An 18198-nucleotide genomic window follows, 5' to 3' on the forward strand; every position below is an offset into this window, starting at 1 on the left:
TCCTAGCTGCTCATTCTGTCACATAGTGGAGGACAGACATAGTTTCCAGTGGATTGCTGACTCCACTCTCCTAGTCAACAGTATTTCCAACTTTTTCTGTAAAGAGTTTTATGTCTGGCAAAGCCTCTGAATATTTATTTAGGAAATAATAATGTAATTTGATTGCAAAACTGCCAGATTCATGTGCTTGTAATAGCTTCCAGATAATGAGAAATTGTAAGCATTCTTACCACATCTTCACAGCCCGCTGTGACCTCCCTTTTGTAATCCCTAACGAAATGAGGATTAAATCTCTTTACTTGTGATGACCTTGGCAAGCCTTGGCCCACCTGATACAGATAAAGAGATTTTATGAGATGTTTGATTATACATAAACTGTTTTTATAAAAATACTTTAGACTGCATGTCTGATATCACTGTATTCCATACAGCTGCTGTCTCAGGTATTCCAGCTGTTCACTTTTTGTTGACAGAACCATGGAATTCCATTCGAAGTGAGGAATCTGTAGAACAGAATGGTATAAGCCATTTAACATTGGTATAAGCCACATACCACATAAGAGCAAAGAAAAGGCTCTCTGATACCTGTTGTTCTTCACTTGAAGATATTTACCACCTCTCAAAAGCCTGGCTTACTCCAATACTGAAAAGATCCAATTCTTATTGTAAGATTCTCCTTTATGTAAGTACAGTCAGTCTGCTTCTAAAAAGCAGCAGAGTTGCAGAGATATAAAACACAATATAGGCTGTGACAACTCCCTTACACTCTCTTTTAAAACACAAACTGAGAGAAAAATCCCAGGTCACTGTAGTTTGTAATGCTAATGTAGCAGACTGGAATGTTTTATCAGTAGTGTAACATGAAAAAGGATAATTATTCTGTTCACAAAAACCACAACCAACAAAATTTAAGCTTAAAGAAGGATTCTAGCTAAAATTAGGTTAGGTGAGTTGTTAAATATATAGGAACCTCTGCATTAACGAGTCTTCAATTCCCAAATGTTTCAGTGCTGGTGGTGAATTATGTCTGACCTTTGGTGTTCCCTGTCACAGCACTATCACTGCAGCTGACAAACAGCATCCATATCCCGTCTGGCAGCTGCCTAACTGTCTTACCACTCAAGGAGGGTATGTTCAATCCTTTTCTACCATAGAAATCTTCAGTGAATTGAACTGAAACTCTCATTTGACTTCTTCTCCTTTACTCAGGCTGCAATGAGATTACTAGCTTGCCTGCAGTAAGGTTAGAGTGGGACCTTTTCACTTCAGCTTTGCTTCACCCTCTTTCAGAGAAGGTGTGAGTTCTGCGAAGTCCTTACACCATTTTGAGAACAGCTTAGAGCTTCCTCCCTAACTAGAAAAATTGCTCTCTCCCAGTAAGTACTTTTAATGATAAAACTGCTCTACATCTGTTGGATCATTTTGCACTGCTGATACAATCCAGAGAGGACACAAAGCATTGCTGACTGCTCACCTGAACGACTCGGTACCCCAGCATTTCCAGGTGTCGCTTTTTCACTGCAGGTTCTCCTTTCAGATGACGTGAATAATCTTTGCTAAAAGCTTTTGAATCAAGAAATTCCAAAGCAATTCTGCAAAAAGTAAAAATGTGCATTTACTTCCACATCCTACCTGAATAGCAAGAAGTGGCAGCTCTAGTTCAGTACTGATAGTTACAGCAAGACTAGATAAACCTGACAATTATCAGAAAACGAAAAGTAAACAACTCCCTGGAATTAGACAAAACATTTTCCTCCTATTTATCTAGAGATACTTGAATTCAGAAAAAGCATTTTCTCCCTGCATCTGTTTTTGTTTCAATGGTAAAAACAACTAACCAACATTTTCAAGGCTTGCATGTGAAAAGGGGGAAGGAAAACAGTATTCCAATCTCATGAAACACATGTCAAGAACCTGTACTGAGTTTGGCTGGGATGGAGGTGCTATTCTTCATACCAGTTGGTATGATGCTGTGTTTTGAACTTGTGACCAGAACTGTCAATAACACGCTGATATCCTGGCTACTGCTGAAAAGTGCTTGCACAGCACCAAGGCCTTCCCTGTTTCTCCCTGTGCCCACAGTGCATACAGGCTGCATTGACAAGAGCAAGGGACACAGCTGGGAGGGAACCGCAGCTGCCTGAAGTGGTGTTTCACACCATACAACATCATGCTCAGCAGTAAAGCAGAGGGGACTTTATCCCACACAGCCATTGCTCCGGCACAGCTCTGCTGTAGGTCAACGACTGCATGGCCATCCATTGCTTTGTTTCTCCCTCCCCCTTGTTTTTCCTCTCCACTTATTAAACTGTCTTAATTGCAACCCAGGAGTTTTCTTCCTTGCTTCCATGTTCTCTCCCCCATCACACTGCAGGGACATGAGCCATGTCCTGCAAATGGGAGGGAGCAGATGTGGCTAACCCAGCACACCCCAGCAGGCTAAACCTCATTAGACTTTGGAAAAAGGAACAGAACATTAGAACATGAGCATCAAAAACCCAGTCTAAAGTGGATGTAAGCTTGGAAGAGCCAATGTGCAAGAATTCAATGTACTGACCTTTGAGCTCCTGGTGGGAGAGCCTTTCTCCATTCATCCTTGAAGTCATGTCTCAAGGGTATTTCCCCCACACCACCCAAAGCTATATTCTGAGCCATATAGGAAAGAGGCTTTTTATTTACATCCAGGACACACTCAAAATCTGCCAGAAAACAAAATAAACCTGTTTACTGACAAAATAAAAATGGAAGAATTTGATCTTTTCTACAAGTACAATGTTTACTTGTAGAAAAACAGATAGCCATAATTAGAGATATCCAACATTATTAATACTACAAAGAACATTTTGGAAACTATATTTTATACAACAATTTCTTCTTTGCAATATCTTGTGTTATTTTGAGGCCATATGACCAAGAACTTCCTAATCTTGGTAACAAGAGTGATATGAAAGGACTTCATAACAATTTTAGAGTATGAACTGCTCACCTATTTCATAGTAGTACGGTGTGAGAACAGATACTCTTGAGTAATGGCTCCCTCCTAAGATCTCTGTCAGCATTCTGTGAATGTGCTGTCGCTGTGGATTTATTTGGCTCATGCCTACAAAGACAAAATAAAGAATTCATATATCAAAACTTCCACAGCCAAAATTCTGAAAATAGTGCTTTGAGACATTGTATTTTTGACAGCCAGGCTACTGAATTAAATATTTTCCACAGATCCCGAGTGCTATTCCATCATAATTCAGAGACAAAGTGATCATATTTTAGCTAGAAAGTGGCAGGTGCATCCTATTAAGTAAATTTCAAATCCAGAGTTTGGATCCCAGGATTTTTTCATTCACATACTACAAAACCTCAAGTTTTAGGTTTCACCTGGTGGATTTTGTTTCCTTTATTTATGTTTAGACATGTATTTACTCACCTTGGGTTGATTACAGCCATACCCCACTATCTGCCACTTCTCTGTCCATTGCAGATTAACACCCTGCTCCATTAAACATCTTCAGTTTTAAGAGACAAAGCAGCTGAGTTCTGTGGATAGCACAGCAGATCTCCCCATGAGAATTAGTGGAGGAGAGCCAGTGTTTGCATTTGATGGATTCTGAATTGATTACTGTTCTGAAAGATCTTAGCTGCTACACTTGATCACTAGCCTACTTCTCTATCTCTCATCCCTGATGGATCTTGATTCTTGTGAGGAAAAAGGGAGGATCAAGTTCAAAAGCAGGCAGTAAAAATGTTTACCTTGAAAAATTTAAGTCAAATGTTCAGTTTTGTAAGTGAAGCAGGGAGCAAAATGACCCTTGTCTCCAGTACAGAATGATCTTCCTGCCTTTCCATCCTTCATGCCATACACTGTTTCTGTGTATTTAAATTTTAATTCTTCTGCAGAAATATCCCATCTCTACTACATTAATTCTCACTAGGAAAACCAGTTTGCTCCCAGTTGCCCTACTAAGTGGTTGCACTACAAAATGCTCAATAGAGAGGGGTGTGCCTTCTATTGTGTGCTAGTGTCAGTATGACAGCTTTAGAAGAAATATCTAGTGTATTTCTAAAAAGATAGACTATTGTGAGTAACAAGGGCAGTTTTTCCTGTCCTAAATGACTTACTGTTATGAAAGACACGTTGACAGTATGGCTCATGAAACCAAGGGATGTGAAACTCTGGGCATTCCAGACAGACTGCTCTGTTCAATTTCATGAGGCTCGAGTGGACCCTCTGCTTCACCATATCAGGCAGGACTGATTTAAAAAACAAAACAAAAACAACATAGAAAAGTGTGAACTGAAATGTGAAAAATCCATCAAATTGAACTAAATGGTAACCTCTGAATCTTTTACTAGAAATGCAAATATCTGTATACTATGGCATTTATACAACTCATGCTGCAGAATTTTAGAAAGGTTCTCAAAATCCCTGAGAAAATAAATGAAAAAAACACAGTTCTGCTCAACATTAAGAACAACAGGAAGACAGAAGACAGATTGCTTCTATTGTGTAAATTTAATTAAGTAGTTGAGGGCAAAATGGCAAGAGTACACTGATAATGAACAACATAGAGGTAGAGAGGAATGAAACAGTCAAGCACTCAGTCTCTTATTTAGAGAGAAGAGACAGGTAGGATACATTTCTTGAAGACAAGAATCCCAAATTATTCCTTCAGCTTTGTGACTACTTCTAGTAATAAACACCACAGTCAGGTAATTTTATTTCCAATAAAATTGAAGAATTAATAAATACTGAGTGCAATAAGTTGACTATAAAATTTTATATTACTTTCTCTCATCTGCAATACAGGTCTGTACTTTTAAAACAAAAACCATATTTTTGTTCATTCCTGCCCTTTAAGCCCTCAAACTATGACTATATTATAAACAGGGTGTCTTTCCCAAAAGCAGAATCATTTAAAGAGTAATTCTATATCTCAAGTCATATGTAAGTCCAAATTGCATTTTATGCCAAATGCTACACAATCAAATTCATCAAAAGCTAGATAGCTACCTTTAAGTTGAGCATCCAGTTTGCTTAGGAAAGAAACATTAAATATGGTCGTTATCAGAACTGGAGGAAAATACCCAGCCATTGCCAAAACATGACCAAGCAGCACCAAGTGATAATTTTCAAGATGACCTTGAAAAACCAGAGAGAAACCCATATTAACACATGACAAAGATCTGCAATGCCCTTTACCTGGCCTCTCAAATCACCTGATTTTCCCTCTTAATGTACAACCCAAATCCATACACACTTCCTCCACAATTTTAACTATTTCTTTGTCATGAATCACAAAATGTTTCCTTGGGGAACACAACAATTCTAACCAATAGCAGCACAGTGAATTAATCAGAATTTTCACTTATCTTTTACTATGCCAAAAAATCCTTTGCTAGTCCCTTATCAAGAGTAATTTTCAGCGGGTGAAACAAAACCTAAAATTGAATAATTGTCATGGTTTAACCCCAGCAGGCAGAGTATTAGCAGTAACATAATTATCTTTTCTTTGCTTAATCAAAGTACCATTCTATTCCCATTTTCATTCAGTAAAAATCTTTGTCTATTGCACTTACTCAAGTTAGAAGTAAGATGTTGGATACAACTCTTAAAGAATTCTTCATTGTCAGGAGGGTCATAATTCAAAGCAGAGAAAAGGAAGAGAATAAAATAGATTTCAGAGGTGAGAATCTGAAAAAAAAAGACATCCTAAATCAAGCTATTGCAAAATATCCTACTATAGCTTTATAATAAAGAAAAGCTTTATAATTAATTCAGAATTTGGAGATTTAGGAGTAGACAAACTATTTTCTAATTTTTTTTGGTCAACTTTTCTGAATAACAAAAAAATAAAATTGTTGAAATTGGAGCCACAACTAAAACTTCAAATTTATTTCATGTAGGTGATCCAAGTGTTTCTATATGCTTAAAGAACCTTTTAAGAAGGTTTTGCATTAAATGTTCTTAAAGAAACTAAACTGCAACAGAATAAACTTGAAGATTTATATGAACACCAGATTGAGAATGAGAAAAAAGATAGTATGAAAAAAAGAGTAATTTTGACCAAATAGACAGGCTATTGGGGAAATCCCCAGAACAATTAATACTGTTAAAATATCCACCAAGTGATATGACTATTTATCAAGTTTAAAAAAAATTAAGATGGTCAAATGTAAAGTTGAATGTAAATTATGGCTGACCTAACACTGAGTGAACAATAAAAAAGAAATGAAAATTAATAATAAATGCAAATTTATACACATAGAAGTAAAACAGCTTTAAGTAAGCAGAAAAAAACCATTATCTCCAAACCAGCTACGTTGAAGAAAACTCTTAAAAACATGTGTGGATTGTGCTCTGAAACACATCAACTACTGATGTGCCCTTTCTTACTGAATAACTCACAGTAGATAGAAAGAAAAACTAGGACACCTTGTCTATGTTTTCAACAGTCACAGATGCTATTCTGTCAAATAATGCAGGACAACGGTGCTCTGATTTGATGAGAAAAAAACACAGGGGTAAAACATTTGCCCATGTTATTTGATCTATCAAGTGCTGACACATGGCCAGAGTTTCCTCATTCAGGACTTCTTCAAACCACTCTCCATTCATATATGGAAGCTCTTCCAGCAGAAGATTTAAGCTGTTGGCTTTCTGAAGCCTCTGAAATGCACAGTCATTGAGTTTTTGCAGAAGCTTGGCACATAGCTCAGAGCTGTTTTGCCAGTGAAACTGGCCATGATGATTCCACTTGACAAGAGCCGTAGCAATGCAATTCAAATGATGCAGTCTGCATTGAGGCAAAACTGCTGCTGCTTTGTTTATAATAATTTCCTCCACTTGGAAAGAAGGAAGCATGGCCAGAACACGAATTACAGCTGCAGTATCTGCAGGTATCACACTAGATTTTAAATAACTGGAAGAGAGACAGAAATAAAAAGTCCATCAGTAGTGACAAAGTGCAAATATTTAAACAAAACAAAAAAATACATGCTTGAAACTTCTCGTTTGGAAGTCAAAAGCTACACATCAAACATAAAATAAGAAAAATATTAATGACTTGGCAGAAATCTACACATCTTTTTTCAGTGAGATTAACTTCTTCCTTCTAATTTATTCAAAACTGAAGAAGGGGAAGAAGACAGTGAGCAGCTCAGTCAGCTGGTGAGACTCCACCTGTTACTGATAAACACAGAAGTTCTTAGTAAGGCCAGAAGGTCCACATTTGTCAAGGTAATCTGTGGATTTATGGGCCTGGTTAACTTCTGTGATTTCTGTCCTAGGGAGCATCAGGTTTCAAGGAGTCTGAGGAACATGAGGACATCATCCACCAAAAACATATGTACAGCCAAGGCATTACATTCCCATAGAAGCTGAGCAATCAAAGCAAGATCTCTTGTCTGACAACTTTCTGCTGTTCTGTAGGAGCCTAAGAACTAACTGGACAGTTCTTCAATCAAAAGGGTACTTCTGTGTCACATTTTCACTTGTCCCAACCAAGGCATTCTGTCTCTTTTTCATTACTTCTTCTGTGAAACATCAAATACAATATTAATATCTACCCATCCTATCAAATACCAAGCAAAATTTATTGTCATTTCAACATCATTATATTACAGTGGTCAGAAAAAAAATGGAAAAATATTTTTAAAAGGTACCATATATATTAGCAGACACTGTTGGGTTTCTAGTCAAGACAACATTTACTTTCCATCATCTGATTTACATGTTTAATAAATCAAATACTTGTAACAGTTTGTTACTTCTTCGTATTTTATGGGTAGAACACTAACATCTTAGACTGCTATTTAAAATCTTGAGTAGAAAACTGTTTAAAACTCAAATAGCTACATTTCCAAGAATACACACTTACCCTAGTAGTAACATTTTTAGTTTGGCAAACAGCTCCACATCCTGGCAATGCAACACCACCAAGTACTGGGTTAACTTCACCAACTGTAATACATGATAGCTGTCCAAGTGTCTGTGCAGAACAGAAGCCATCCTGAATTCAAAGAGGAAAACATTACATTATATTAAGCTAATACAAAAAATACTGCCAACTCCCACATGCCACATGAAATAGAGGTGGCTTGTGATGCACAGTACCTGTGGGAAGGGTTTAACACAACTGCACTCGTCTCCACATTGATTTTGACACTATTCAACTCAGAGCAGCCTCTCTCCACTTACTGAATTGCAAAATTAAAGCCACACAACAAAAACTAAAGTCATCACAACAAATCAGCTACTTCACACTACTAATTTCTGTTGCAGATTTCACAATCAGTTCAATTTAGAGTGGACCCAGAACATAGACTAGAATAGCATCAGCAGCTCCAGCACCACCACATTCACATAACTGTGGTTGTTACAGCTGTGCTGGTCTAGAGCTGCAGAGGGGGATAGATTTATAGGGAAAGATAATACTTTAAGACCTTCTTTAGACAGTGAGACTCAGGAACAAAAGGCATTATTCACCTGATCTTCCTTTTAGTATCCCTTTGTGCCACAGAACACAAGTTTGTCCTTTTTCTTTCAAGGATCTGTTTGATTCATACAAGTACCTTCAATCCAACAATTGTTCACAACCTGCACTTAATTCTGCTGTATCTCTGACATATCTAAAGCTATATCTTCTGTGCCTAAAACATCAACTTTTTTTCCATTCACTGTATGACAGACACTACCCCTCCTTATAAATAGTTTTCAGTTCAAAACTGCAGAAAATGTGGCCCAGGTTCTAAAAAACACAAGCTTTAATAGTCCAAAAAAGGACACAATGACTTTTGAAGAAATAATTCACAAAAGTAACAGGATCTTCAAGACAGGATATGTTCTCTGCAACTTACCAGATTTCATTTGCACTCTCCCAAGTTTACAGTAATTGTTAGAGGTGAAGTTTATCACAGATTTGTAAGTTAGACAGATGCTATACAACAGTAACTTGGCAAGGGTGAAATGCCTTTCTTTGAAATCCCTAAATTGCCTCAATTACTTCTGGGTCAAGCTGCAATATTCTAGAATCTGTAATAGCCAATAAGTTATAGTGTATAAGAACTTGTGTGCAAGTGATGCTCCTAACTTACTGGATATGTCAAAGTTTTCTACACTGAATGGAAGTTTACCTAGAGAATACAACATCTTAGTAATATCAAAACCATTACTTTTTGAGTAGATGAGAATTTCTGCATTTCATTTTCCGCATAGTTTTCAGTATCATCAATATTTGGTGACTGCTAAATTCCTCTGCCATGTTTACTGCAGTTATCAGCAACCTAAAGAGGAAAAGACAATTTCCAATGAAAAACAGTTGAAAATCTCTGGCAAACATTGCAGCTATTTTCTTTACCTATGAGGAGAAGAACCAAAGACTACTTCTGGAAGCAAAATTATCCCAAACTAGAGACTTTTGTTCTGTGGACATTTCTTCTAAACAGCTGGTCTGTCTAGCACAAATAAAGGGGTGTGAGTGTGTTGGATCAGTGCATCTTGCTCTGATGCTAGAAAACAGCAAGTCCAACAATTCTAAAAGTAGACAAGAAGTAGGGAAGGTACTCTAAGACACAGAACAATTCATGATCAATCAGCAAGCTACAGATAACAGAATCAAACATGAACTGAACTGGTTCTGTGTTAATTAAATCCAATGTTTATCACAAACAATATAAATTAAAAAAAAAAGAAGAAAAGCTTTTGGAACTACATCAGCTATGGCAAACCAACACAGGCTTGCAGCAAATCTCTGAATAAAGGAAATGTTCACGAAGAGAAGTATGAAAATATGACTCATTGTAATTAATACAGAAAATTCTGCCTAGAACTGCAGGCTTTGAGAGACCCATGAGTAATATCACCCCCAAACAGGATTTTGTGGCACAAGAAAAACAGGCAGAGAAAAAAAAAAAAAAGTGCCACACAATCCTATGCTCTAAATAAATGCTGAAGTGTTCCCTGATGACGATCTTTCATAAAGAACAGGATGTCAGCAGTCTAGAATAGGACAAGACTCAGGCTTTTTCAGCTACTGACAATCTTAAAAAGCAACACATATCACTGCATATTTTTCTCAGAAGAAAGTCAGAAATGTTTTTACTACCACCCAGTATGAAAGGAAGGATGTAATCTAAGAGACAGAGCTACAGGATGGCCTTGCATAACAGCATTCACACCCCCCCTTAATGGATCTGATTCAACTTCTTAATAAAACATACTGCTTTGACAGTGTTTCCATGATGAAATCATCCATTGCTACACTGTTACAACCAGGAAACCTAAGGCTCAGCTCACAGATGGGCTCAGAAATTCCTCCAAACACCACTACATTTTTAATTTCTGTGTAAGAATATGTGCATCATAAATAAGATAAAATTATTAATAGACTTACCTTTCTCTAACCTTGGGTCCTGCCAAAGGCCCAAGAGAAAAAAATAACTTTGCAAATGTTTCAGGATCATAATAATCATCTATAGCTTCAGATAGCAGCTGTTTAGCAATCAAGCGAAATTCAGCACTGCCAAAACCCAGCTGCTCATACAGTCCAAAAATATGACTAATACTGTGTATATCAAGATGGGAGGCACTTTTAAGGAAAATCCTGTTGCATTTTTCTAGCACTGGATGATATCTCAGTTTAACATTTTGGAGAAACTGTAGTATTCTTCTGGCATAGTTCAAGTGGACTTCATGCTCTTCTTCTAAGAGCTGTTCGGCCTTGTGTAGTAATCGATCTCGAAAACTCTCTGTGATAACTTCAGATATGCTGATCATCAACACTGACAAGATCCTAAAAAATTCAAAAAGTCTCCTATTTACACATTGAATATAGTAAGCAATATATTTTATATTTATTAAATGAAGTGCAAAAAGAAATTAATGGTAGTTCAGGTGTTGTTGGCTTCTGTGCAAAACGAATTTTAAATCAAATCCAGAAAACATGGATGAGTAAAAACCATTTATCCTATTAAAGTAAAGATTTGGCTTTCAGTGAACCTCTGAAATGTCTGAAATTATTTAAAATTTTCAGCCATCTCTTACAAAGTTACACACGATGAAAGAGTTTGCCCAAGGCAAGACCCTGATTCATATTTGCTGAAATATCTTTAACGTTCCATAGACACTAAAGAAGCCCGAACAATTCACAAGTGACAGGATGGGGAGAAGAGTCATTGTCACTCCTAAAGAAAGAATGCCTTCCTAAGGGGATAAAACTTATGACCATACAGAAAGTTATTTCACTAAAGAAATGCAGTCCTGTTCAAAGAGTTTCATAAGCAGGCTCCTCATATCTGAAAAAAATCTGTGGGACTGCTGGTGCTGTATAAAGCAGAAGAAAGAAAGAGAAGCTGTAACAGCCCCAGGGGAACAGAAAAAAGAAAAAAATTATCTTGGTCCTCTTTGACTAGAGCTGTGCTTAAAGTAGTTTAAATATGAAGGTAAGGTGCTAGACATGCTAGCAAGAGAATTTAGTAATTCAGCCTGACCAGAAAAACAATGCTCTGAAGATAAAGAAACACAATATTGTTTTAAAACCTCTTACTGCTGTTAGCAAAGACATGTCATGGTAGACATGAGAAACTATCAATGTCAAGGGAGAAAAAGGGAGAAAAGCTTCTTCTGGTGAGTCAACAGCCTCTAAATTACAAAAAAAAATTCCATGTTTAGAATCAGGATAATGCTGATTGTAAATATCTGCTGTACTGTAAGTAGAACCGTGGAAATGAATTAAATTTCTATAAACTAAACAATCAAGCTGTAGTTTCAATCATTTAGACTGGTTATAAGGAAATTCTTTGTAAAGTCATTGGGAAAATGCATTCTCTTGTGAATCAATGCACAAATACAAAACACTTCTTTCCCACAAACCCCCAACTGAAGCAAAGTAACCTCCAGCTGAGAAAAAGGCAAAGTCTTCAGAAAAGACAGACCATTAATTGCAACATTTTGTTTCTTCTGCTTCTGACACTTACCTTATATCCTGTATAGAATCCAGTTTCATGTCCACAATATGAGCTACTTGGCCAATTATGGGACTGAAGTGCCTGTGCTGCTTGTATAAGCACAGAGCGAATTTAGACAGACAAGGCAAGCTAAGCCTGTCAAGACATTAAAGACAGTCAGACAGGATATCTACCTTTTATTTCTAATCAATAATTAAAGACAAAAATATTTTTTAACAATTCTGTAAAAACCAAGGTTACAGTCAAATTACAAAACAAGGAAACAAAGTATCTAAGCAAAAAACCTAGGTGTTTAATATTAAAGCATGTTGTGTATATGGAGTTCTACAAGAATTAGTTGTACTTCACTTAACCAGCCTGAGAAATCTATAAAGATTATATTCTCAAGCAATTATGTCAAATGGATAAAATGAATGTGAGCAATTTATTACTTGAGTATAACTTTGTTTTCAAGCTACACTGTATTTATTTACTTCAAGATGCTCCACATATAAAGAAGAGGCAATTCTGTGATGCGGGTGCCGAGACTGACACTCGATTCTGCCATTATCCCAAGATTAAAGAGTCAAAACTACAATATCCCTCCTCCAAAAAGGACTTAAAAGACAACAAAACACAACAACAAAATGCACAAAGGGAAAACGTTGATGTTTAAACACAAAATGTTTTATAAAAATTGAGATAAGCATGGTTCTAATAACCATTTAAGACCTGGACAGCAAGCACAGAGGTAAAATTGTAAATATGAAAACCTGCAATTCACTTCAAATACAGAAACCTACACAGACAATATATTCCAAAATCTCAAATGCTGGACTATCTTGTTGCAGGATCTGAATCTCTCAAGCATTTGTGTACCAAATAATTTGTATAATTTTCAAAACCTTCAAAAATACAACTGACATTTAAAATAGGCATATTATATTTTAAACATATATACTCTTTGAGAATTCTTGAGTAACCTCACATGAAGCAAATCATGCTTGCAACTTATACCTTTCACAAAGCACAGCAGGACAATACTTGCCTTTCTAATCTTTTCCATGCTTCTGTAACAAGCACTTTTGTTAGAGAAACGTGGTCTTCAACATTGAGCCTGCAAAATAAAGACAATGCTTTACTTCAATAAGGAAGTAAAGGAGTATAAGGAAATAAGTATAAGGAAATAAGACATATGTCTTTTCATTATTTATCACAATGTTTTACTTTTCTATCATTCTCTCCATTCAAACAGATTGTAAATATTTGTGCATGAATAATCAGAATTCATAAAAATCATAAAACATATTTAATGGGACTGCAAAACAGATCTGTTATGCCTGTATCTCCAAAAGTGAGGCACAGGACACTATGCTGTGTCACACAGTCAAGAGTTCAGAAGCTGCAGCAGGGCAGTCTCATCACAGTCTCCTTATGAGAAAGCTCTGTAGTCAAAATTCCTTATATTTTTAATACCAAATACAAAGAGTATTTAATGCTCTTTACCTCAGGATGCTATATAAATTGTCCACTATCACCTCATCTTCCATGAGTTCCACCTTGTTTTCTGCCAAAATGCAAAGGGTGAGAAACTGGGAGTGATTTCTTACATAGTCAGTAGTCCTTGAGAGAAAGGACCTCTTCTTTTGCAATTGCCACAGCATGTTCAATGCAATTCCCACGTGCTTTTCAGAAAGTCTGGCCTTGTTTCTTCCAACAAGGTTGAACACTTCATCTTCATGGGTGCAGCCATTTATCTGGCTCAGAAGCCCATCACTACACAGAGCCCGAGCTTGGTAACGCCTCAGTGTGAGCAAGCAAACCTGCCTCAAACAAAGCATTTTGCTAATCCTACCAGCCAGATGTAAACTGTCCAGAAAGATTCTTCTTTCACTTTTCACAGAAAACCATGCTGTTACAGACAACAAACTCAAATATCTGAAAAACAGAAGATCGTTTTTCTTTGATCCTGTATGGTCACTTTATTAAGAAGTCAGTTCTGAGGTACCTGAAATGAGAAAGTATCAAAGTGCTTAATTTCAGTCACAACAACGAAGTAACAATCAGTGTCTCTATATTATGATGTTTTAAGTAAGATAAACTTAAGGAGAACCTACAGCCTGGACTGCTCTCATAGAAAAGCTCCCAATATCAAACACTGACAGGCTCACAAGTACTGTGAAGTTAGTCCACTAGGTAAGTTTTCAAATTTATAAAACTGCCTTTAAAAGGTCACATGTGCTATCAATGTAATTACTGAGAAGGAAAAGCTGATGATTTTAACATTCCAGCACTGCATGACTAAGGGAGGCTTGCTCTCACTAGGCCATAATCCCAAACTGGGTTCCAGGAATTGCCAGAAAATACAACTATTGGTGGTAAAATGAAGTGAGATGGCTTCTAGTCAAGAAGGTTGATCACCTTTGTATTACAGGATACTGATCAATCACATACCATCAGCTGAAATTGCCATTGCACTAAAGAAAAGCAACCTGACTCCAAATTATAATAGAAGCTACAGCCTTATCTAATGAAATTTATTAAGTATTCATTTGTTTTCTTAGAATATACCCCAATTTGTACAGAGTGCTAACAACTGTGTTCTACAACCTACATAATTGATTTCAAGCTGGAGTACACAAACCACAAGTGATAAAAGCCTTAGTACACCAAAGAAGCCTCATCAAGTTCCCTGAACTTAAGAGATCATGGAAAAGCTTGCAAATCTTGCTTTAGAAGATATAATCATTAACAACTAAAATTATCAATACCTTCAGCAAACCTGAATGCTCTTCAACTGTAGGCATGATTCCATCAGTGCAATGTTATCAAGGCGATGGCAGCAGTACCCAGGTCTGTTGAGGAAGAAAAAACCTTATTTGTGCAGCCTGTGCAAGGTACTGAAATCATTCCAGAAAGATGCATATAGGTGGATTTCCTTTGACATCTGTACAATCCTCTTCCTAGAACAAAAAGCTATACAGCACATTGCACTACACTGCTGTCACTGACACTGGGGCAGACACAAGCAAAGCTAAAATGAAGTAATTTTAATTTATGATCTGCTATAATAAGAAATCTTTTCTTTCCTATTCAAAATGAAAGAATACAAAAGGAGGTACAATTTTTTCACATACTATGTATTAAGTGCTTTTTATAATAATGATTTACTTTATAGACCCTTGTCAGATATTACTCTTATTTTTTTCATATGGTAGTTGCCTTTAGAAAGAATACAGTAGTGGCAAGCTAAGTGCAAGAAGTCAGGATAAAGTAGATACCTGAAGAAAATATAAAAACCTTCAGACTCAGTTTCCTGTAAATCCATGTGACACATCCTTTCCCCTTCTCCTGCTGCATAAGACCTTGCATATCCTGTTGATGGGGAACCAGGATCTCTATCTAAAACAGCTCACAGGAAGCTTCAAAATATTTCTCTATTCCATTGAGCAGATGCAAGTGATTTACTACAAACTTTTACACCGTTTTAAATCATAGTAAATTCCAGTATCTTTCAAAAAGTTCATCAGTAGAAAACATTGGATGTTTTCAAACATAGAGTAAAACGAGAAATTTGGATCTACCTAAAGAACTATTTCTAAGATGTCCTTAGAAATGCAAACTTACCATGCAAAACTCACACTAGAAGGACAAGGACTTCAAAATTATTTTCTATCGGTTGAAACACAATAAGCACTTTTTAAGTCTGCATTACAAAACACAGCGAGCCAGGAAGTCTCTCAAAAAGGAGCAAATGTGGACACTCACCACTCCCCAAGTATAAGAACTACAGAGAGCTGCTTGTGCAGTGCAGGCACCGGCGGGCCCCAGCTCCCGTGAGCCCGGCCGCGGGAATACAACAGCCCCGTTCCCGGGTAGGAGCGCTACCGCCGCACCGCCCTGCGGCTTCCCGCGGGGAGCCCGCCCGCTCCCACCCGCTCCGGCACCGCGGGGAATCCTGACCCAGAGGGCCCCGGAGAGAGCGCGGCAAGGGGCCGAGCCGGGCAGGAGGGCCGCGACCCGCGCCGCCAGACTGCACTCCCGCCTCCGGGGGCACCGCTGAGGGGCGCTCCCTGCGCGCCTGAGGCCCCGGGCGGGCGGCAGCACCGGGAGGCACCCGGCGGGCGGGCACGGCCCAGCTGCCGGCCGGCGCTGGCTTCAGCGAGGGCTCGTCACACGGTAAACTCCACCGCCCGGCGGGGTTAAACAAGAAAGCAAAGGCGCCGGTTCCGCAGAAGCGGAGCCGAGGAGAAGCTCTGGGTTTACCTTTGCACAGGACCTTCCTGCTTTCGAGCCTCCAGACGCGGCCCCAGCGCTCCACGTGCCCCGGCGCTGTCACTCGCCGTGCGCATGCCCCGGGGCACAGCGCTTCCCAGGAAGCGTAGGGAGAAAGGGAAAAGTCCAGCCAGTTAAGACTTTCCAGAGGAAATAAAAATAATAATTAAAAAGGTCCGAGGCTCATACTGACTATTGCATATTAAATAAAGCAACGTTTTTATAATTCATTCGTGGGGGGGAGGAAGTCTTTCCTGCCTAGGAAAAGCACAAAGTTCAGAAAGGTAAAGTTGAAGAGCTAGGCTTTGTTGTACTTTAATTAGTGTTATTTTATTTTACCATTTTTTTAATGCTTTGCAACAACAATAAATTTAAAATGAATGAGTTTTAGCGGAGAAATCTAATATATCTTGCAACAAGTATGTTGCTTATGTGGAATGTGCATTTTTCTGGACCTTTTCTCACCACCATTGATAGCAGAAAGACATTTAGAAAGAATGATAAAAATCTCAGATTGCTCTACATTCTATCCAAAAAACAGAATCATGACCATGACCAATTCTGACCAGCTGTATTGCAGCTGTCTATCAAATACTTTGGGGTTTTAGTTTTTGTCTGTCACCTCCACATATACTGGATGCCTATGAATATGGAACTCACTCGAACTAATAGAATAGAACCTAAAATATTTATCACAGGTCTGTGGTATTTTAGAAAAAGAGCATGTAATTTTTTCAAACTGGATTAGTTACAATTTTTGTAATTGTGGAATTTATAACTTGGACAGGTTCTGTATCATCTTGCTAACAAATTCCAGATTGCTCCAGTTACAGTTTACACAGGCATGCAAGTAACAAAGCAAGACCCAAACCCTGCCAGGTGAGCTCAAAGGGTGGCACATAAAGTACCTCTTTCAAGAATGTCAGGCCTTGTGCAAACTCATAACAATTCCATGGCATCTGAGAAGAAAACTGTAGCAGAAAACAATTCCATGGTCATACAAAGGAGACTTCTGTAAATCATACAGATTTTTCATTTACAAGATGCTGAACTTTTCACTTTTGACTTATGAAGTATACATTTGGATAAAATAAAATAATGCCTAAACCAAATTAAAAATGCTAAATAAAATGATGTTACATTTTAAAGTGGAAACATAGGGGAGGAAAGCAAGACTTAACAAAGCATGCTGTGCTAAAGCCAGTGTTGATTTATTGAACAGATGTTCACTCACCAGCTCCTTCAGGATTTCAGAACTCACAGGTGTCAGTTTCACATTTTAAACTGGTCTTGTTGGTTTTTTTTTTTTTCCATAAAACCACAAGATCATTGGGGTTTTTACTTCAAATAAACTTCTCATCAGCCAGTCACATAACTTCCATCACTTCCCATTATGTATGTGATTACTGACCCAAATGCCTACTGGTTAGAATTAAAACCCATCGAAGGAGGTACATACTCCAGCGCCAGTCTTAGTTAATTTTGAAGGTGCTCACAACTTTAGGCATTGCTATAAACTTTCATTCCTTAATTTTAGGATACATTAACTTTGAATTGCAATACATACCTATGGGATACTATTATCAGTTGCTCATTTTTGGCACAGTTGGCCTAAATTCCCATTTTAATTCTTTATAAGCCCTGGCGAGGTGTACTACTGGAGGAACCCTGCGCGCTTCCAGCACCGTGCAGGACGGTTCATTTACCAGCCCTTGGCCATTTCGCGGGCCCATCGGCGGGGAGGAGCAGCACTGTTCCCGATGCACGTTTGGCGGCCCGTGTACCTGCCGCGCTCAGCCCCTCCGGCTCCAGCCCCTGCGGCTCCTTCCCGCGCCGGCCCGCTCAGGCTGGCCCGGCGGGGCCGCGGCAGGGGCGGAGCGCCGCTGACGAGCCCGGGGAGGCGGGAGCCCCTCCTCCCCCAGCCGCTCGGGCTCCTCGCGAGCGGCCCGCGCCTCCGGCCTGGGCTGTGTCGCTGCCCGCGAC

At 38.4% G+C, this 18198-nt stretch overlaps 1 protein-coding gene across 3 annotated transcripts; it reads right to left on the minus strand.

The window, feature by feature from the left end:
- Window positions 1–359: 359 nt before the first annotated feature.
- Window positions 360–18041, minus strand: FASTKD1 (FAST kinase domains 1). Of its 3 annotated transcripts, none has more exons than XM_063162077.1 (17): window positions 17783–18041; window positions 16207–16308; window positions 14712–14795; window positions 13447–13948; window positions 12989–13057; window positions 11971–12096; window positions 10389–10787; window positions 9169–9279; window positions 7875–8006; window positions 6431–6917; window positions 5575–5689; window positions 5009–5137; window positions 4117–4248; window positions 2987–3100; window positions 2558–2699; window positions 1475–1592; window positions 360–503 (listed from the first exon to the last, which is right to left on the minus strand). In XM_063162077.1, the coding sequence occupies exons 4-17, from the start codon at window positions 13779–13781 to the stop codon at window positions 414–416; spliced, it is 2499 nt and encodes an 832-aa protein (XP_063018147.1). In that variant the 5' UTR covers window positions 13782–13948; window positions 14712–14795; window positions 16207–16308; window positions 17783–18041; the 3' UTR covers window positions 360–413. The 3 variants fall into 3 exon arrangements, with proteins under 3 accessions (XP_063018147.1, XP_063018146.1, XP_063018148.1); XM_063162076.1 differs by having other exon boundaries at window positions 16207–16355; XM_063162078.1 differs by lacking the exons at window positions 14712–14795; window positions 16207–16308; window positions 17783–18041 and having other exon boundaries at window positions 13551–13687.
- Window positions 18042–18198: the final 157 nt, after the last annotated feature.

Source organism: Melospiza melodia, chromosome 8 (genome assembly GCF_035770615.1).
Source record: "Melospiza melodia melodia isolate bMelMel2 chromosome 8, bMelMel2.pri, whole genome shotgun sequence".
Taxonomy (NCBI): domain Eukaryota; kingdom Metazoa; phylum Chordata; class Aves; order Passeriformes; family Passerellidae; genus Melospiza; species Melospiza melodia.